The sequence below is a fragment of the Bos indicus genome, chromosome 2 (assembly GCF_029378745.1).
Source record: "Bos indicus isolate NIAB-ARS_2022 breed Sahiwal x Tharparkar chromosome 2, NIAB-ARS_B.indTharparkar_mat_pri_1.0, whole genome shotgun sequence".
NCBI classification, from domain to species: Eukaryota; Metazoa; Chordata; class Mammalia; order Artiodactyla; family Bovidae; genus Bos; species Bos indicus.
Window position 1 is genome coordinate 104,055,999 of NC_091761.1, and position 22,667 is coordinate 104,078,665.

General features: G+C 38.4%; 1 protein-coding gene across 1 annotated transcript in view; it reads right to left on the bottom strand.

Annotated features, from left to right (window-relative positions):
• PECR (peroxisomal trans-2-enoyl-CoA reductase) overlaps nucleotides 1-22,667 on the bottom strand; it is a 50,938-nt gene that overhangs the window by 27,217 nt on the left and 1,054 nt on the right. The window contains exons 2-4 of the mRNA XM_070771881.1: nucleotides 12,610-12,743; nucleotides 10,479-10,644; nucleotides 1,890-1,971 (exon numbers count right to left, since the gene is read on the bottom strand). Coding sequence (XP_070627982.1) covers nucleotides 1,890-1,971; nucleotides 10,479-10,644; nucleotides 12,610-12,743 — 382 coding nt within the window. The remainder of the gene's footprint in view (nucleotides 1-1,889; nucleotides 1,972-10,478; nucleotides 10,645-12,609; nucleotides 12,744-22,667) is intronic.

Sequence of the window (22,667 nt, forward strand, 5' to 3'; positions counted from 1 at the left end):
AAGAATATTGGAGTGGGTTGTCATGCCCTTCTCCAGGGGATCTTCCTGACCCAAGGATGGAACCCATATCTCTTATGTCTCCTGCATCTGCAGATGGGCTCTTTACAACTAGCACCACTTGGAAAGCCCACCCTAAAGATATACCATATACCTCTGCAAATATGAAAGAAATATTTATAATGTTATTCATTGCAGAATTATCTGTAATAGCAAAATATAGAAACAACACAAATTTCTATTAAATTTGAGACAATGTGTGTTTTTGAAATAATCAATTTGAAAAGAAGTCTGTGACTTCATAGTGGTATACTAAAAAAGTTAATAATAATAATAACATATATTAAAGAAGTGATGGTTGTAATGTTAATAAAAGTCTTTCTACAAAAGAGTATCATCTAAAGAATCTGCCTGTAATGCAGGAGACCTAGGTTCAATCCCTAAGTTGGAAAGATCCCCTGGAGAAGGAAATGCACTCCAGTATTCTTGCCTAGAGAATCCCATGAACAGAGGAGCCTGGTGGGATACAGTCCATGGGGTTGCAAAGAGTCATACATGACTAACTAAGCACTGTACCATCAACTAAAAAGCACAGAAGCAACTATGAAATCAGAAAAACCCACATTTTCACAGCCCCAGTGTAATGAGTGATTCACAAAAGGGTCAACAATGGTTGCTAAAATCATGGTGGCAAACAATATTAACAGAGTACCAAATTATTGCCGTATCAATTACTTACTAATTGTAAAGGGATTAAGATCACCACCTTACTTAACAGGTTATTTCTGGGATGAAAGAGTATGGAGGACTTGACTTTCTACATTATATAGTTGTTTGTTTAAACTAGCATGCATAATTTAATACTGAGATAGGTCTACTCCACAAAAACAGAAATTCTGTGTTGCAAAGTTTTTTATAAAATTTTAATTTAAAAAATGGAAAGAATCAGAGCTTACAAGATACAAAAGGAATCAGCATAACTCATTTTTTTTTTTAATCATACTCTTTAACTATTAAACTTGGTCAAGTAGCTTCCTGGTATGTTTTTCAACTTTTTGTTTTGAGTAGCCTTTTAGCTATTATGAAAGAATCTACTACGCCAGTAGGCTGTTCATTTACTTTCTTTAAAAAAAAAATGTTAACCAACTATAAACCAATATAAAATAAAAAAGTTAAAAAAAATTTTTTAAATCAGTTTCCAAAATAACAATTTATTAAAATCAGAATAAGAGTCAAATAGGTCAAATTCTATTATGGAACAATAATTTACTAGCAGTTCTATTTAAATCTGGATAGGTATATCCATAATGCTCAAAACTAAATTATCATAGATTGGTTTCATTTCCTCATTTTAACCAGAAAGATGTCTCCAGATACATTTAGTTACATCTGGATTAGGACTGCCAGATAAAATACAAGACATTCAGTTAAATGCGAATTTTTACAGGAGACAACAAATCATTTTTAGCATAAGCATGCCCCATGTGGAAATTCCCTGGCAGTCCAGTGGTTAGGACTCCACCCTTCCACTGCAGGAGGGCATGGGTTCTATCCCTGGTGAGAGAGTTAAAAACCCGAAAGCGCACTGTGTGGCCAAAACAGACAAAAACAACAAGAATGCTCCATGAGATATTTGGGACATACTGATAAAAAAAATTATTTAACTGGGCCTATTACTGTTTTTATTTCCTTGGAAAATTGGGTAACCCTAATATGAATGGTAATGTTTTAGAAGTACGTTTCAAAGTTCAATAAAGGGAATTTTAAGTACTGGAGTCCCAATGCATTATAGGGATTAACAATCTCTATTTAAGAAAACTGCTCTAACCTACTCCCCAGCTACTCAACGGACAAACCCAAAGACATAGGAAGAAAAAAATGTAAGTGCTTACACAGCTCCTGGAAATCCATTTTTAGTCAGTACAGTGATATTGACAATAGATCCTCCATGTTCTTTCATCCAGGAGTTGTAAACTGCAGGAGACAGAAAGACAATCCTATTAAATAGTGTCCTGACTCTTCCCTGATACCGTGTTCCAGCTTGCTGCTTATATGATATTTTTAAAATTCTAATTTATATTTTTTTATAAAAATATTGAGGTATAATTTACTTTGACAGCACATATAGATAACATAAAATTCATCCATTTTCTGTGTATGACTTAATGGTTTTTAACAAATACATATCACCACAATCCAGTTTTCAAATATTTCTGTCACTCCAAAAAGTCCCTTTGTGACCATTTGCAGTCCAACCCATCCCCAGGCAAACGTTCATCTACATTCTCTTTCTATAGATTTGCCCTTTCTGAATATTTCATTTATTTGGTCATTTGTGCCTGCCTTCTTTAACTCAGAATAGTTTTGGGGAGGTTCATTCATACTGTAACACATGAAAATAAAAATGTTACTTTCTATTTAGTATTTAGCTAAACAGTATTCTATCGTGTGTACATTCCATATTTTATTTACCCATTCACCAACTGATGAACAACTGGACAGTTTCCATTTTTGGATGATTATGAATACAAGTCTTTGTGTGGACATATGTATTTGCTTCTAGTAGGGAGCTACCGACAAGTGGAACTGCTGTGTCATATGCTAAATCTGCATATGACCTGGTAGCTCAGATGGTAAAAAATCTACCTGCAATGCAGGAGACCCTGGTTCAATCCCTGGGTCAGAAGATCCCCTGGAGAAGTAAATAGCTACCCATTCCAGTATTCCTGGGCTCCAAAATCACTGCAGATGGTGACTGCAGCCATGAAATTAAAAGACACTTGCTCCTTGGAAGAAAAGCAATACCAAACCTAAACAGCATATTAAAAAGCAGAGACATTACTTTGCTGACAAAGGTCCATATAGTCAAAGCTATGGTTTTTCCTGTAGTCATGTATGGATGTGAGAGCTGGACCATAGAGAAGGCTGAGCATTGAAGTGAAAAGAAAGTGAAAGTGGCTCAGTTGTGTTCGACTCTTTGTGACCCCATGGACTATACAGTCCATGGAATTCCCCAGGCCAGAATACTGGAGTGGGTAACCTTTCCCTTCTCCATGGGATCTTCAGAACCCAGGGATGGGAACCCAGGTCTCCCACATTGCAGGCAGATTCTTTAACAGCTGAGCCACAAGGGAAGCCCTATTAAATAGTGCTTGACTCTTACCTGATACCATTCCAGCTTGCTGCTTATATGATATTTTTAAAATTCTAATTTATATTTTCTTTTTATAAAAATTTTTATTGAGGCACTGAAGAATTGATGGTTTTGAACCATGGTACTGGAGAAGACTCTTGAGAGTCCCTTGGACTGCAAGGAGATCAAACGAGTCCATCCTAAAGGAAATTAATCCTGAATATTTATTGGAGGGACTGATGCTGAAACTGAAGCTCCAGTAATTTGGCCACCTGATGCAAAGAGCTGACTCATTAGAAAAAGACCCTGATGCTGGGAAAGATAGAAGGCAGGAGGAGAAGGGGACCACAGAGGATGAGATGGTGGATGGCATCACCGACTCAACGGACATGAGTTTGAGCAAGCTCTGGTGGATGGTGAAGGAGAGGGAAACCTGGCGTGCTGCAGTCCATGAGGTCTCGAAGAGTTGGACACAACTGAGCAACTGAACAGTAACAACCAGTATTCGTGCCTGGAAAATTCCATTGACAGAGGAGCCTGGTGGGCTACAGTGCATGGGGTCGCAAATAGTCTGACACAACTGAGCGACTAACAAACACACATACATGTTAAATCTATGCTTAACTTTTTAAGAAACTGCTTAACTATTTTCCAAAGTGTTTTCACCATTTTACAGTCTCATCAGAAATGCAGGAGGGTTCCAGTTTCTCCACAAAATTATCTGGCTTTTTGGTTAAAGCCATTCTAATGGGTATAGTGTGGTATCTTACTGAGACTTTGATTTGCATTTTTTTAATGACTTAAATGGTGTTAAGAATCTTCTCATGTGCTTATTCACCATTTGTATATCTTATTTTGTGACCCATCTATTCAAATCTTTTGCCTTTTTTTAAATTTGGGTTGCTTTTATAAGACTTTTTGTACATTCTGGATATAAGTCTGTTATCAGATATGTGATTTGTAAAACGTTCTTCCCAATCTGTGGTTTATTTTTTCATTTTCTTATTGGTGTCATTTGAAGCACAAACATGTTTAATTTTGATTAAGTCCAATTACAATTTTTTATTTAATTGATGTATTTTTAGTGGGTATCTTAGGATTCTGCCTAACCCAAAGTCATAAAGATTTTTTCCCTTACTTGCTTCTAAGTTTTATAATTTTATTTCCTGCGTTTAGGTCCATGATCCTAATTTTGGACTTTCAGTTAACTTTTATTTATTATGTGAGGTAAGACTCTTTTGCATGTGGATATCCAACTTTACCGGCACTGTTTGTTGATGAGACTCTCATTTCCCCAGAGAACTGCCTCGGCACGTCTGATGAAAATCAATTGATCATAAATATTAGGATTTACTTCTGGATTCTCAATTCTGTTTCATTGATCTATACATCTATTCTTATGCCAGTGCTATACTGTCTCATCCTAAAATCAATAAACAGTTTGGAAATCAAGAAGTATTTCTTCTTTTGTAAAACTGCTTTGGCTATTTTGAGTCCTTTGCATGTCCATATATATTCTAGGATCAGTTTGTCCATTTTTGCAAAAGGATTGATAAGGACTGCATTGAACCTACAGATCAATTTGGAAAGAACTACCATCTTAAAAATATTAAGTCTTTCAATTCATAAACACAGAATGTCTTTCCATTTATCTACATCTTCTCTCGTTTCTCTCAGCAATGTTTTGCAGTTGTTAGCATATAAACCTTATACTATTTTGCTAACTTTATTTGTAAATATTTTATCCTTTTTGAAGGCAATTTGAAAATTAGCCAAACTTTCTATTCACACAAATCAAGGCAATATTAAAGATGTACATCAGGACTCACTTCAGTGGACGTCCAGTTTTTAGAATGGAAAGACCAGAGAACAATTCAATACCTATTTCTATTAAAAGCTTGAGCAAAAGCAAGCTTTTCTATCCACTACTATTTAATGCTTTCTAGTGAATTCTCACTAAATTGTGTTATGACAGAAAAAAGGAGGTAAAACCACAAGAAAACATAAAATACAATATTTTTAAAATCTAAGACAATTTTTTCATACCCTGGTGGCTCAGATGGTAAAGAATTTGCCTACAATGCAAGAGACCCTGGTTCGATCCCTGGGTTGGGAAGATCCCCTGGAGAAGGGAATGGCAACCCACTCCAGTATTCTTGTCTGGAGAATTCCATGGACGGAGGAGCCTGGTGAGCTACAGTCCATGGCTGGCAAAGAGTTGGACATGACTGAGTAACTGGTCCAGTGGCTAAGACTCCATGCTCCCAATGCAAGGGGCCTGGGTTCGATCCCTGGTCAGGGAACTAGATTTCACATGCTACAACTAAAAGATCCTACTTGCCACAACTAAGACCCAATGCAGCCAAATAAATAAATAAATTTTTTTTAAAAAAGAATTAATAATTAGGAAGTGTGAAGATGTAGAAACAAAGAATAGGTGTTGGGCTGGGAAACTGGTAAAAACTTATAAATCAGACACATAGCAGAGTCCCTGAAAGATACAGATAAAGGCTTGACACACATTCCTAAGTTGTTTTTACAGGAAGACCCTCACCAGATGAAAACTGCTGGCTGCAAGCACGCATAAGCTAGACCAGTTGAAACCAAAAGACCAGTGATGCTCAAAACTTCACCTGGACGCCAACCAAGCTGAAAATTGTGCACGAGCTGATCACCTGCCCTGCAGCTCCCTCCCTAACACTGACGTTAAAAACTCTCCCTTGGGGCTTCCCTGGTGGCTCAGTGGTACAGAATCTGCATGCCAACGAAGGACACATGGGTTCCATCTCCCATCTGGGAAGATCCCACAGGCTGCAGAGCAACTAAAGCTGGTACGCCACAACTACTGGGCCTGTGCGCTAGAGCCCAGGAGCCTCAACTGCTGAAGCTCGCCTGCCCTAGAGCCTGTGCTCTGTACCAAGAGAAGCCACTGCAATAAGCCTTCCCACTGCAACTAGAGTAGGCCCCGCTCTCTACACTACAGAAAAGTGAGAGCAGCAACAAGACCCAGGACAGCCAAAAGTAAAATAAATAAATAAAGTTATGGGGAAAAAAAACAAAACCCTTCCCTGAAAGCTATTAGGGAGTTCACATCTTTTGAGCATAAGCTGCTCACTCTCCCCATACTTTCCTTCACGGCAACCCAAAGTTCAGTTGACTGGCTTCACCACATGCAGGCGAGCAGACCCAAGTTTGATTCAGTAACATATCAGTATAGCTTCCTAGATTTCTGTTGGAACAAAATATTCTAGGCTTATCATGCACATTTGCTCCCCCAGACCTGTAATAAGCTGTTTCACTAAGGAATCCCAGTTCCTTTTAACTGGAAGTAACATTCAGAGATCACATAAAGGATGCTAGGAGGACACACTGTCACTGAATTAATAGCTGTTTCTTTTCAGGGGACAAAGCCAGGGAATACATATTTTATTTTAAAGAAAAAATATATCTTGAGTCCATGCTAATGTTTCTAATTAAATTCTGGACTATAGGGGTTTTTATTCAGCCTCATCTGTCTACATTCACTTCTCCTTTTGCCAATGCCAAAAATCTTGGTTCTCAATTGCACTAAAATAACTTATTTACAGAGACAGGGAGGCCTGGCATGCTGCAGTCCATGGGGTCGCAAAGAGTCAGGCACGACTGAGCGACTGAACTAAACTGATTTACTCGCTTTAGCCCACAGGACACACCATAAGTCTCCGAATAATATCGCCAACACTACTAGATTTTAAGGGAAATTCCAATATGATTATGTGATAATTGATCTTACTGAATTACTGTATATTTGCTTTGGTGTGATAATGGTATTGCAGTTGCATAGACAACATTTCTTTATTCTTTAAAAATGTAAGTCAAAGTGTGATGATGTATGCAATTCACTTTTAAATTATTTGTGAAAAGGGTGTGGGGTGTTGAGGGGAGATAGAAAGGGAGCGAGGATGAGAGGGGGAAAGACACAGAGATTAGAGAATGCAAATACAGCAAAATGTTAGCACTTGGTGAATCTAAATGAAAGGTATATAGACAGGGATCAGAGATACGGTAAGTTCAGTTCCAGACCATCACAACAATGCAATATTGCAATAAAGTGAATCACACAAATTTTTTTTCTTTCCCAGTGCATATAAAAGTTATGTTTACACTATACTATAGTCTATTAAATGTACAACAGCATTATGTCTAAAAAAAAAGTACCTTAATTTAAAAAATATTTTATCACTAAAAAATGCTAACCATCACCTGAGCCTTCAGCAAGTCATAATCTTTTTGCAATAGCATCATCAAAAATCACTGATCACAAATCATCATAACAAATATAATAATGAAAAAGTTTGAAATATTGTGCTAACTACCAAAATATGACACAGAGACCCAAAGTAAGCAAAAGCTGTTAGAAAACATTGCTGACAAATTTGCTTGATGGGCAATAAAACAAAACATAATAAAACAAGGTATGCCTTAGAAGAGTTCATTGCATTATTATTTCTTTAGCTTTTTCATATATTCAAAATTTTTCCAAAAACAAATGGAGAGAAAAAAATTTCTACATTAGTAAAATGAATAATTAAAGGTTATAAAAAAGTCTAAATTCACCAGAAATTTAAACGTGGATCTTTACACAATTCTTTAACAGCCGCATATGGTGTCAAAGAGTACAAGCTGAAGAAGCTGAAACTTCAGGGCAGTCATGACTTAAATCATTTTAATTACATAAACAATACACATTCAATTTAGAAAAATTAGAAAAAGCAGAGAAGCAAAAAGAAAAAGATGAAAATAATATGTAATTTTACCTCCCAGAGATGTCAATGTTTTATTAGAAACTCTTTTAGAATTATCTCTATTTATATATAGCCATATAATAAATATATACTGTTTTTTGCAGAAATGTGATCACACTGGATAGAGTGTTTTAAACCTTTTTTTTCACTCAGTGATATCTAGGAATATCTTTTCATACTGAGAAGTAGACTTTTGTACCTATATTTTTAGTGGCTGCATAGTACTTTATCCTATAGATGTATAAACTTCACTCAACTAATATTTTACTTTAAAATATTTAAATGGTTTTCAGTTTTTCACTATTATTATTCTGGTATAGAAAAATATATGTCCCATATTCCTTGCTGTCAAAACCAAAAGCTAAGTCCCATTGTTTAAAGTAAAAACAAAATAAAAACTATAGGCCTTGGATTCTTTAATTCAATTCTGGCTAATAAAAATCATAACTGAATCTAGACTCTGCAAAGTTCTAATTAATGGAACTGATGGTTTGTAAGAGATTGCTGATTTGAGTGCTGGAAGATGTCAAAGCACTGAACTATGAAGGCTGAGTCAGAGACTAAAACCTGTCTCCTAGCACTCATTCTCCTCTTCTTACAAGAAATTGAATTTGTACTTAGGCACACAGCTAAAGATTCTATTTCCCAGTATCACTTATAGGTAGGCATAATCATTTAACTGAGTTTGAGTTGATGATGAATGTCAGTAAATGTAATGGTGCTATTTCCAACATACAGATGGCTAACAAACACATGAAAAGATGCTCAACATCACTCATTATCAGAGAAATGCAAATCAAAACCACTATGAGGTACCATTTCATGCCAGTCAGAATGGCTGTGATCCAAAAGTCTATAAGCAATAAATGCTGGAGAGGGTGTGGAGAAAAGGGAACCCTCTTACACTGTTGGTGGGAATGCAAACTAGTACAGCCACTATGGAGAACAGTGTGGAGATTCCTTAAAAAACTGGAAATAGAACTGCCTTATGACCCAGCAATCCCACTGCTGGGCTTACACACTGAGGAAACCAGAAGGGAAAGAGACACGTGTACCCCAATGTTCATCGCAGCACTGTTTATAATAGCCAGGACATGGAAGCAACCTAGATGTCCATCAGCAGATGAATGGATAAGAAAGCTGTGGTACATATACACAATGGAGTATTACTCAGCCATTAAAAAGAATACATTTGAATCAGTTCTAATGAGGTGGATGAAACTGGAGCCTATTATACAGAGTGAAGTAAGCCAGAAGGAAAAACACCAATACAGTATACTAACGCATATATATGGAATTTAGAAAGATGGTAACGATAACCCTGTATATGAGACAGCAAAAGAGACACTGATGTATAGAACAGGCTTACGGACTCTGTGGGAGAGGGAGAGGGTGGGAAGATTTGGGAGAATGGCATTGAAACATGTGAAATGTCATGTATGAAACGAGATGCCAGTCCAGGTTCAATGCACGATGCTGGATGCTTGGGGCTGGTGCACTGGGACGACCCAGAGGGATGGTATGGGGAGGGAGGAGGGAGGAGGGTTCAGGATGGGGAACACATGTATACCTGTAATAAAAAAATTAAAAAAAAAAAAAAAGAATGAATTTTACACTTCTCTGAATTCCTGCTGTCTAGAATGCAGTTATGATGGCAGGAACTGAAGCAGCCATTTTGGACTAGGGAATGGACATGTTAAAGACTGTAAAGAAGAACAAAGATCCTTATTCCCTAATGATTATGAAACTACCATACTATCCCGGGACTATACACCTTGAATTTTTATGTGAGGGAGAAATTAACTATCTTATTCAAGCTCCTATATTTTTCTGGATCTCTACACTTCAGTAGTCAATCCAGTTGTCACAATTAATACAGAACTCTGTATTACCAGTTAGATAAAGCCTGAAAATGTCTTCAAGACCTTTGACTTAGAAATGTTAAGAATATAAAGCCTAATCCATGTTGGGGTAAACACCCTGTGGGTCAGAATTATACTCATTTCACATTTTGCAGCATAGAAATGTCCTGAATAGCTTGTAAGGAAACTCTTCAGTTACCCAATTTCAGGGTTGAGTATTACCACCTATGAAAGATAACCTTTAATCCAAAAACTATGCATGTGTGCTAGTTAATTATTAGTCAGAAAAAATGTAGACTCTGGTATTCTCCTTGAAGGTTTCACGGAATTAATAGGTCCTTACAATAGATTTAACAGATTCATTTCTTAAAAACAAAGTAAGTATGGAGTTTTCCTTAATTTAATGAAGCACTTTGTAGCTATATCTTTGTACAAATTCTTAATCATTTTTACATAACTTCCTAGAAATAAAATCAACAGATCAAGCAAATTCATATTTTTAAAATACTGCCAAATTACTCTCCAGAAATGTAGCAATTTACATGGCTATATTGTATATAAGTTAAATTAGGGCAATAAGTGTTGATGACAATAAGTGTTGTGAGGGGCTCAGACACTGAGCCCCTCACAATTTCTCTTTCAGGTGCCCTATGATCTTAACATAAATACACTTTGACTTTTTGGATTATTGATCACACTTGCCTGCTTTGCACATGTAGAAGGTGCCCGTCAGGTTGGTTTCAATCACAGCATTCCACCCCTTTGAACTGATTTTTTCAGCAGGAGAGAAGAACTGGCCTCCTCCGTTGTTTACTAAGAAATTGATCTTACCATAAATATCTAAGGTGGATTTGACCAAATTATTTACCTAAAGAAAAACAGTAAAAGTGAACTAGTTATAGACAAATACTGTATGACAGCATTTATATGTAGAATCTAAAAAGTACAACAAACTAGTGAATATAACAAAAAAAAAAAGAAGCAGATTCATAGAGACAGAGCATAAACCAGTGGTTAGCAGCGTCAAGAGGGAAGCAGGGAGCAACAATGTAGGGGTAGGAGATTAAGAGCTACAGCCTGTTAGGTATAATATAAGTTAAATGAATATATTATACAACATGGGGAATATAGCAAATATTTTATGGTAACTATAAATGGAGTATCACCTTTAAAAATTATGAATCACTATATTATACACCTGCAACCTATGTAATATTGTACATCAATTATACTCCAGCAAACAAATAAAATTTTAAGAGTGAACTGGTTAATAACTAACTTGCTATTTGGACTTTATCATGTGCTTTAGGAGAGTAGCAGAGCTTACAATATCTCACAGTGAATAGTAACTCTGAGAACCATAATAAATGAAGATGTAGTCACAATAAATAAACCTGAAAACCCTGTGTCACCCACAGATCAATATGCTAAATACCCATATGCTTCAATATGCTTCATATCAATATGCTTCAATACCCATAGATCATAATGCTAAATTTAGAATTTTGATGACAAGATTTATCCAAGGATTTGGATCACTCATCCAATAATCTGTAAACTGTAAATATATATAATATCCTGGGTGTTCATTGGAAGGACTCATGTTGAAGCTGAAACTCCAATACTTTGGCCACCTGATGCAAAGAGCTGACTCATTTGAAAAGACCCTGAAGCTGGGAAAGATTGAGGGCAGGAGGAGAAGGGGACAACAGACGATGAGATGGTTGGACGGCATCACTGACTCAATGGACATGGGTTTGGGTGGACTCCAGAAGTTGGTGATGGACAGGGAGTCCTGGTGTGCCGCAGTTCACAGGGTCGCAGAGTCGGACACAACTGAGCGACTGAACTGAACTGAGCTGAATCTGTAAACAACTAACTCAGAATATTGGAGAGTGATGAAATAGACATTACAAAATGAGTTAAAGGGCAGAAGGCATGAAAGGTAGCCTCCAGACTAAACTGTTCTTGCTTAGCTTCCCTCCATGTCTTCCCTTCCTCTCTTTCTCCTGAGGCTACTTGCTGAGCGCCAAAGAATGGATGCTTTTGAACTGTGGTGTTGGAGAAGACTCTTGAGAGTCCCTTGGACTGCAAGGAGATCCAACCAGTCCATCCTAAAGGAGATCAGTCCTGGGTGTTCATTGGAGGGACTGATGCTGAAGCTGAAACTCTAATACTTTGGCCACCTGATGCCAAAAGCTGACTCATTTGAAAAGACTCTGATGTTGGGAAAGATTGAGGGCGGGAGGAGAAGGGGACAACAGAGGATGAGATGGTTGGATAGCATCACCAACACAGTGGACATAGGTTTGGGTGGACTCTGGGAGTTGGTGATGGACACGGAGGCCTGGTGTGCTGCAGTTCATGGGGTCGCAAAGAGTCGGACACGACTGAGCGAGTGAACTCAGAACTCAGCAAGATGGATGGACCTTGAAAATACCATACTATGTGAAATAAGAAAAACAAATACTATATGACCTCACTTATATGTGGAATCTAAAACATGACACAAATCAACATGTCTACAAGACAAAAACAGACTCACAGATACACAGAACACATTTGTGGTTGCCAAGGAGGAGGGAAGAATTGGGATGTGGGATTAGCAGACACAAGGCATTATATAAAGGATGGATAAACAACAAGGTCCCACTATATAGCGTACGAAACTATATTCAATATCCTGTGATGAACCATAATGGAAAAGAATATGAAAAAGGACACACACACACACACATATATATAACAGAGTCACTTTGCTATACAGCAAAAATTAAACATGACATTGTAAATCAACTGTATTTCAATTAAAAAAAAAAGAGATTAGCTTTACCTCCTCTTCATTACGGATGTTACATTTTATGGGAGTAACTTGAGCCTGGACCGTAGGAGACAGACTGGCATTCAGTTCATCTGCAGCAGATTTTAACCTATCAAACTTACGGGACGCAATGACCACATTACATCCTGAGGAGACAACAGTCAAAGAACAAGTAAATATTGATATATTTTCATTAATTGTCTACATTCCAAAAGCAAAAATGTTTAGAAAATATGAACAGAAATATGAATGAGAACGTCTGTTATGGTAATAGGAACTGAACTGATCCTAATTCAAACAGAACAACTAAAATAACTAAAACACTGAACAAATTATGCAACAAGGATTTCCAGGCATTGGGTATCAGGCGGCACAGGACAGTGACAGTGAACACAGGAAACAAATGTGAGCCCTATTATTATTCCAGACTGCTGCCTAGAGAGAGTTTTCAGACTGCAGCGTAGGCAGGAAGAATCCATTCAGAGCCCAGCAGGCTCCTGGGTAGAAGAGATGAAGTTGGGAGTCTGAGGAGGCTAAGACAGCTAGATTAAACAGCAACACAGAGACAAAGGAGGTACACAGGGAGAGAACTCCAGAGATCTCTCGAGTTCCCTCAGATTTTCAGCTGAGCACTGATCGGTACATATGAGAAAAGACACTATCTGAGGCTGGGGAAAGAACCAACCAAAATAAGCAGAAGGAACAAACCCTGACACTCGTACAGCAGTAGACAAAAGTTAGTGTTCCAACCAGGAAAACACTCTGACAAGGTATTGGGCAAAGTACCCGGAGGGTAGGGCCTCAATAGTGAAGCAAAATTAACGCTAGACTAAAGGCTGTTTAGGACAGTACTTAACAGAAAGAAAGCCTCTTTAAAGTATCAAACTGCTACCAAGTTAACTACATCACAGAACAAAGTTCAGCAATGTTTGCAACAATACAAAAATATCCATACAATGATAATAACATAGTTACCTAGGACCACACAAACCCAGGCATATTGCTCTGAAGCAACAGCATACTTAAGAAAAATAAGTAATTTTTATTTTTTAATTTTGCAGAATGCAAAACTTTTGGTCGAGAGATTGAAGGAAGCCAAAGAAAAACAGCAGGAACAGATTGCCAAGAGAGGGAGGCTGTCCTCTCTGGGAGCTTCTACTTTCCAGTCCAGTCAAAATGTTCTATGAGTAACAAATAAATGTTAGTAACATTTGTTAACAAGTAACAAATAAAATGTTCCATGGGTAACAAGATGTTCTAAGAGTAACAAATAAATAAGAGCAGACATCAAAAAAACAAAAAACAAAAAAACCAGCCTCCAACAAAGTAAAATTCAAATGTCTGAGATCCACTGAAAATCCATAAGGTACATAAAGAAGCAACGAAATACAACCCAGAATGAGGAGAGAAGTTAATTAATAAAAAGAGACCCAGGAATAACATTGACAACATAATTAAACAAACCAGAGATACAGTGGAAAATATTAAAAGCAGCCAGAGAAAAAGAACACAAAACACACAAAGAAGACAGAAGACTTCTTTTCAAAAACAACACAAGCCAAGACAAGTACTTGAAAGTCCTAGGGGTGGGGAGATGACATGGGGGTTTTGGAACCTAGAACTCTTACCCCGTGAAAACAGATTTAAATTCCAGTTTCAGGGAAGAATGAATGGTGCTGTTATCCACTAAAATGAAGCCTGAATTGTTTGATGTTATCAGCTGGGGTTTGAAAAACGTACTGCTTGCCATTGTGTTTTCTCCTCCCATTAATACATTAATGTTCCCACTTTTGTTAAATTATATTTATCTATTAAATAATATAAATATTTTAAAAAAATGGCAAAATAAAGATTCATTCACACATATAGTATCCAGAAGAATTCTTGAAAACAGAACTTCACTACAAAAAGATTAAAGGAAGTTCTTTAAGCAGAAAGGCAATGATACCAGATGAAAATCTAAATCTACAGAAAAGAAAAGAGAGAACCAGAAATGGTCACTATGTGAGTAAATAAATATGAAGACTTTTCTTATTTCTATTGAAATCCTGCAAAAGTTGGTGATTGTTGAAAGTAAAAATGGTATCAATGTATTGTAGGCGTTATCACACATGTAGAAGCAGAATGTATGAGGACAGCATTTAATTGTTACATGAATGTCTCCTGTACGGGAGGCGGGGTTTTCACCTGTAGCACGACCTGGGAAGCCCACTGTATCCCTTACACTAATAGAGCATTTAAGCCTGTACTGGATAATAATTAACAGTCTCCTCCCACTCACTTTCGTCTCCTGGAGGACTGGGACCCTGTCATTGTTATAACTGTTATACTACAAACAGGCCACATATTCAATATTAACATATGGAACAGATGACATTTGGAAAGGTTAAAAAGTAAAATGGCTCTGCATTTTGGCCAGAACTAGTTGTATACACGGAGAAGGCAATGGCACCCCACTCCAGTACTCTTGCCTGGAAAATCCCACGGATGGAGGAGCCTGGTAGGCTGCAGTCCATGGGATCGATAAGAGGCGAGATCGCTAAGAGGCGGACACAACTGAATGACTTCACTTTCACTTTTCACTTTCATGTATTGGAGAAGGAAATGGCAACCCACTCCAGTGTTCTTGCCTGGAGAATCCCAGGGACAGCAGAACGCTAGAAGCACAAGCAGAGCCTGGTGGGCTGCCGTCTATAGGGTCCCACAGAGTTGGATACGACTGAAGCGACTTAGCAGCAGCAGCAGTTGTATACGAGGAGATAGTTTCTGTATATTAAAATAAGTCACTTAAAAAAAAACTATCTTTCAAGCTGAGGTTATAATTTAGTGAATTCCAGATGCAGACAATTTTTGGAAATTCTGATAGGTAATCTGAGAGCTTTACAAAGCAAGTATTAACTTCACCATGAATTCCTTGTAAGACAAGACTAAAAGAATTCAATTTATCAAAATTGATGTGTAATTTTCAACAAAGCATATATTATATTGTTAGGAGAACTGTTATTCCTTTCTACTTCTGTTCCAAGAAGGTAACTTATGCTCTGAGGAGGGGAAAGAATTGAAACACACATTTTCAGCCCAGGTCTAACTAAGTTTCCCTGAGTTAGGAGGAAGAACTAATCTGATTCAGTTCAGTTCAGTCGCTCAGTCCTGTCCAACTCTTTGCGACCCTATGAATTGCAGCAAGCCAGGCCTCCCTGCGGAGAAGGCAATGGCACCCCACTCCAGTTCTCTTGCCTCGAAAATCCCATGGACGGAGGAGCCTGGTAGGCTCCAGTCCGTGGGGTCGCTAAGAGTCGGGTACAACTGAGCGACTTCACTTTAACTTTTCACTTTCATGCACTGGAGAAAGAAATAGCAACCCACTCCAGTATTCTTGCCTGGAGAATCCCAGGGACAGAGGAGCCTAGTGGGCTGCCGTCTATGGGGTCGCACAGAGTCGGACACGACTAAAGCGACTTAGCAGCAGCAGCAGGCCTCCCTGTTCATCACCAACTCCCGGAGTTCACTCAAACTCATGTCCATCGAGTCGGTGATGCCATCCAGCCATCTCATCCTCTGTCATCCCCTTCTCCCCCTGTCCCCAATCCCTCCCAGCATCAGTCTTTTCCAATGAGTCAACTCTTCTCATGAGGTGGCCAAAGTATTAGAGTTTCAGCTTTAGCATCATTCCTTCCAAAGAATACCCAGGGCTGATCTCCTTTAAAATGGACTGGTTGGATCTCCTTGCAGTCCAAGGGACTCTCAAGAGTCTTCTCCCACACCACAGTTCAAAAGCATCAATTCTTCGGTACTCAGCTTTCTTCACAGTCCAACTCTCACATCCATACATGACTACTGGAAAACCATAGCCTTGAATAGACAGACCTCTGTTGCCAAAGTAATGCCTCTGTTTTTAATATGCTATCTAGATTGGTCATAACTTTCCTTCCAAGGAGTAAGCATCTTTTAATTTCATGGCTGCAATCACCATCTGCAGTGATTTTGGAGCCCCAAAAAATAAAGTCTGACACTGTTTCCACTGTTTCCCAATCTATTTCCCCTGAAGTGATGGGACCAGATGCCATGATCTTCGTTTTCTGAATGTTGAGTTTTAAGCCAACTTTTTCACTCTCCTCTTTCACTTTCATCAAGAGGCTTTTTAGTTCCTCTTCACTTTGTGCCATAAGGGTGGTGTCATCTGCATATCTGAGGTTATTGAGATTTCTCCCAGCAATCTTGATTCCGGCTTGTGCTTCTAGCGTTCCTCATGATGTACTCTGCATATAAGTTAAATAAGCAGGGTGACAATATACAGCCTTGACGTCCTCCTTTTCCTATTTGGAACCAGTCTGTTGTTCCATGTCCAGTTCTAACTGTTGCTTCCTGACCTGCATATAGGTTTCTCAAGAGGCAGATGAGGTGGTCTGGTATTCCCATCTCTTTCAGAATTTTCCACAGTTTATTGTGATCTACACAGTCAAAGTGGAGAAGGCAATGGCACCCCACTCCAGTACTCTTGCCTGGAAAATCCCATGGATGGAGGAGCCTGGTAGGCTGCAGTCCATGGGGTCGCCAAGAGTGGGACATGACTAAGAGACTTCACTTTCACTTTTCACTTTCATGCATTGGAGGAGGAAATGGCAACCCACTCCAGTGTTCTTGCCTGGAGAATCCCAGGGACAGAGGAGCCTTGTGGGCTGCCATTTATGGGGTCACACAGAGTCGGACACGACTGAAGTGACTTAACAGAAGCAGCAGCAGCACGAAGTCAAAGGCTTTGGCATAGTCAATAAAGCAGAAATATATGTTTTTCTGGAACTCTCTTGATTTTTCGATGATCCAGTGTGTGTTAGCAATTTGATCTCTGGTTCCTCTGCCTTTTCTAAAACCAGCTTGAACATCTGGAAGTTCACAGTTAACGTATTGCTGAAGCCTGGCTTGAAGAATTTTGAGCATTACTCTACCAGCGTGTGAGACGAGTGCAATTGTGCAGTAGTTTGAGCATTCTTTGGCACTGCCTTTCTTTGGGATTGCAATGAAAACTGACCTTTTCCAGTCCTGTGGCCACTCTGAGTTTTCCAAATTTGCTGGCAGATTGAATGCAGCACTTTTACAGCATCATCTTTCAGGATTTGAAATAGCTCCACTGGAATTCCATCACCTCCACTAGCTTTGTTCGTAGTGATGCTTTCTAAGGCCCACTTGACTTCACATTCCAGGATATCTAGCTCTAGGTGAGTGATCACACCATCATGATTATCTGGGTCATGAAGATCTTTTTTGTACAGTTCTTCTGTGTATTCTTGCCACCTCTTCTTAATATCTTCTGTTTCTGTTAGGTCCATACCATTTCTGTCCTTTATCGAGCCCATCTTTGCATGAAATGTTCTCTTGGTATCTCTAATTTTCTTTAAGAGATCTCTAGTCTTTCCCATTCTGTTGTTTTCCTCTATTTCTTTGCATTGACCGCTGAGGAAGGCTTTCTTATCTCTCCTTGCTATTCTTTGGAACTCTGCATTCAGATGCTTATATCTTTCCTTTTCTCCTTTGCTTTTTGCTTCTCTTCTATTCACAGCTATTTGTAAGGCCTCCCCAGACAGCCATTTTGCTTTTTTGCATTTCTTTTTCATGGGGATGGTCTTGATACCTGTCTTCTGTACAATGTCACGAACCTGCATCCACAGTTCATCAGGCACTCTATCTATCAGATCTAGTCCCTTAAATCTATTTCTCACTTCCACTGTATAATCATAAGGGATTTGATTTAGGTCTTACCTGAATGATCTAGTGGTTTTCCCCACTGTCTTCAACTTAAGTCTGAATTTGGCAATAAGGAGTTCATGATCTGAGCCACAGTCAGCTCCTGGTCTTATTTTTGCTGACTATATAAAGCTTCTCCATCTTTGGCTGCAAACAATAGAATCAATCTGATTTTGGTGTTGACCATCTGGTGATGTCCATGTGTAGAGTCTTCTCTTGTGTTGTTGAAAGAGGCTGTTTGCTATGACCAGTGTGTTCTCTTGGCAAAACTCTATTAGCCTTTGCCCTACTTCATTCCGTATTCCAAGGCCAAATTTACCTGTTACTCCAGGTATTTCTTGACGTCCTACTTTTGCATTCCAGTCCCCTATAATGAAAAGGACATCTTTTTTGGGTGTTAGTTCTAAAAGGTCTTGTAGGTCTTCAAAGAACCATTCAACTTCAGCTTCTTCAGCATTACTGGTTGGGGCGTAGACTTGGATTACTGTGATATTTTATGGTTTGCCTTGGTTTCTCTTACCTTGGACGTGGGAATCTGATTAGTAAAATGGAAAGGAGAAACAAGTTCCCCTGGATCAGCCATGGCCTCTGCCCTATGCTGTTCTTTCTTCAATCTTTCTGCCTTCAAGACAGGCATTATCTATTCTAGTTCCCAGAGGAGAGCATAGGCTGAACAAGGTAAGGAAATTGGATATATATAACTCTTCCTAAATCCACATTAAAAAAAAAAAAATCCTCAGGAATTCTAGGTGATTAATGCCTATTTTGACCAAGGTCTCAAAATATGAGACATAGGGAACCGTAACTAGGATTAGTCACAGGAATTATCTAATTAGAAGATTCCCAAATTATCACTAATTACTATCTGAATGCTGAACACCTCTGGAAAGTTATCTAATCTTAGAACAGCTATCTTGGGACACAACTTTAAAAGGTATTTATTTTAACTGGTATATAAACTTGAACCAGGGTATAAATGTATTACAAGGCAGAATGTTGCAATGGTGGGTAAAACTAGAAATCTACAATTCCATTAAAGGTATGGTTAAATAAATTATTACATATGCATACAACAACAATACTACAGTCTTGGTTTTATAAATAAAAAAATACAGACACATGTGTATATTTGTGCATGTGGGTGACTTATAGAAAATCACCAGGAAGGGGGTTTAGGAGATGGGCAGAATGGGAAAGCTCATTTTAGTTTTCTTTTATATACTTCAATACTGCCTGGTTATTGCAATGTTATTTTATAAAATTATTAGATATTATCCTTCTCGTCACCCTTATGCTAAACGATTTGGATGAACATTTTTGTTTATATGAGTTGCAAGACAAACTCAGATTGATAAATTTCCTTAGAACAAGGTACCGAAGTAACTAGCAAATAATGAGTTATTTTCACATATGAGGCAATTGTAGCCAAATATATTGATTTTTGCCTGGGTTGATACTGATTTCTTTCAATCTTCAACTCAGAGTGCTCCATTTCAGCACCTTCTAGGTCCCAGGTGTCACCAGAGCAACAAAAAGTGCTGTCTTGCCTCACAATTTCCACTTGGAATTCCTACTTTCATTTTATCCACTGTCACAGAAGGTGAAAGTGCAAGTCGCTCAGTCGTGTCTGACTCCTTGCGACCCCATGGACTATTCAGTCCATGGATCTCCAGGCCAGAATACTGGAGTGGGTAGTCTTTCACTTCTCCAGGGGGGATCTTCCCAACTCAGGGATCAAACCCAGGTTGCAGGCAGATTCTTTACCAGCTGAGCCACTGTCACAGAAAGGGAATGACTAACTTGAGGACAGAGACAAGGATTTGGCTTGAATTCAATGTGAATGGTCTTAGGTTCAATATTCCTTGATGGAATCAGGGCTCCTTTTGTCTAACAGCATCTGTTAGACATAGATGAAATAGATGAAAGAGAGTTCCAATTCTGTTCACTACATCTTACTCTTGTGAGCTAGGGCTTTCACCATCCTCACCGAAAAGGAACAGTCAAAATCATTTGGATGTGAAAGACAACACAATAATCACCACTTGCCTCAAAATCCAACTTGTATTTCACGCCAAAAAATAGTAGCCTTCTCACTGGAAAGAGAATTGGCTATTGTTTAATTTGCCCGATTTGGGTTTCTGTAACAATTTTCAGAAATAGCCATTAATTCTGGTAGAAAAAAATTAAGCTGAGCAAGTCAGAGTAAAAAGTATTTGTATATTCTTACATTGAAGGAAATGTATTTCCAATACAACACTACTGTTTTTTACAAGTACATTGGAAGGCTGAGCCAGGATCTGATGAATCTGCTGTGAAGCCTAGTACCTGACCTTCACAGAAAATGACAACCAAGACTACTTTTCTTATGGATTTTCCTGAACAGGGATACAGTTTGGTGTTGGGAGTAACGTAGAGAGTAATGGCCATGAAGTTGCACCAGGGTCAGATTCAGTTCAGTTCAGTCACTCAGTCATGTCCAGCTCTTTGCAACCCCATGGATGGCAGCATACCAGGCCTCCCTGTCCATCACCAAATCCTGGAGTTTACTCAAACTCATGTCCATTGAGTCGGTGATGCCATCCAACCATCTCATCCTCTGTCATCCCCTTCTCCTCCTGCCTTCAATCTTCCCAGCATCAGGGTCTTTTCAAATGAGTCAGCTCTTCACATCAGATGGCCAAAGTATTGGAGTTTCAGCTTCAGCATCAGTCCTTCCAATGAATATTCAGGACTGATTTCCTTCAGGATTGACTGGTTGGATCTCCTTACAATCCAAGGTGTTATAGCCACACGTTCCGGGAAACAAACTCACTTAGAAGGATGATGCAGGCAGTGGAGTGTAGTTTATTATACCAGAGGGCCCAACACAGAGTCTCCTCTTAGCCAAGGACCCCAAACAGTTTTTGTGAAAACCTTATATACCCTAAGTGTATGTGCCCAAACCCACCTCCCAAATTCCCTGAAACTAGTCTGAACAAAGGAAGAAAAAGATATAATCAAAGTTAACCCGTGATTCATATGCCTTAAGCCTAGGTAGTTAATAGTGGACAATTATCAATAGGCTTGTGGTCATACCCCAATAAGCATAATAGAATTTATGATTCTATCTGGTTACACAGATGATTAGGGTATTCTTTTAGGCAATGAAGAGTCTAGGTATGAGCCCTGGTGTTCTTCCATCAAGGAGGCCTGGTTTTCCAGTTGGTATGTCGTTTCTATAGGTACTGGGCATATAGCTCAAAGTCCACAGTCCAGCCCAAGATAAGAGTCCTGCTTTTAAGATGGAGCCTGTTCTGTCTGTTTCCTCCTACAAAGGGACTCTCAAGAGTCTTCTCCAACACCACAGTTCAAAAGCATCAATTCTTCGGCACTCAGCTTTCTTTATAGTCCAACTCTCACATCCATACATGACTACTGGAAAAACCATAGCCCTGACTAGATGGACTTTTAAGAAATGCTAATTTCCCTTTTTTTTTTCTTATTAAGATGTATTTTTTCATTTTTTTAAGCTCATACTATGTGCCGAGCATTAGAAACATATGGGAAGCAAAGACAATTTATGTGTTCATTAAAAAGATCTGAAAAATGAATACAATTTAACCACTCATCATTCAAATCATTTCCAGAAACGGCAGTTGCTGATAAACAATGTTGTAAACTTCTTTCCAGTCTTTCCTGCATATACATCTTTCATTAACAATTAAATTGGAATGCTATATTTTGTTTAGAATCCTCCTTTTTAAATTATATGGTATGCATTTGACAACATACATTCTTCAGTAGCAAGGTATTTAAATAGCAGCATATTTCAGTGTTACTGATTTATTCATTCCCCTTATCACATCTCACTACTGAACATTACACTCTTCTACACATATATGTGCTTGTCCCTGATTATTTCCAAAGAATGAATTCCTGATAGAGGAATTACTAGGTCACACAGCACGAACACTGTTAACATGTTTGGATTTTTTTCCCTAAGCTGACCTCTAGAAAGCTTGCAATATTTTACATTCTTGCCTGTCCTCTCTGTCATCAACATTTTCATTTTCCCTAATGTTTTAAAATTTTGTTAGAAAAACAATGAACCTTTTTATTGCTATATTTTGCATTTCATTGCCCCAAAATTGACTGTTTCTTCTTGCACTCACTGCCTTTTTTTAGTTCTTTCTTTAAAATGCTTGGCCCATTATCATAAGCCTATTTTTCTACCAGTGTGTCCCTTATTTATGAGATCTCTTTATACAGTAAATTTGTTGCATATTGCAAATGTTTTTCTTCATGTACCTTCAAATTTTATTCATGTATATTTTTTAATTCAATGAGGA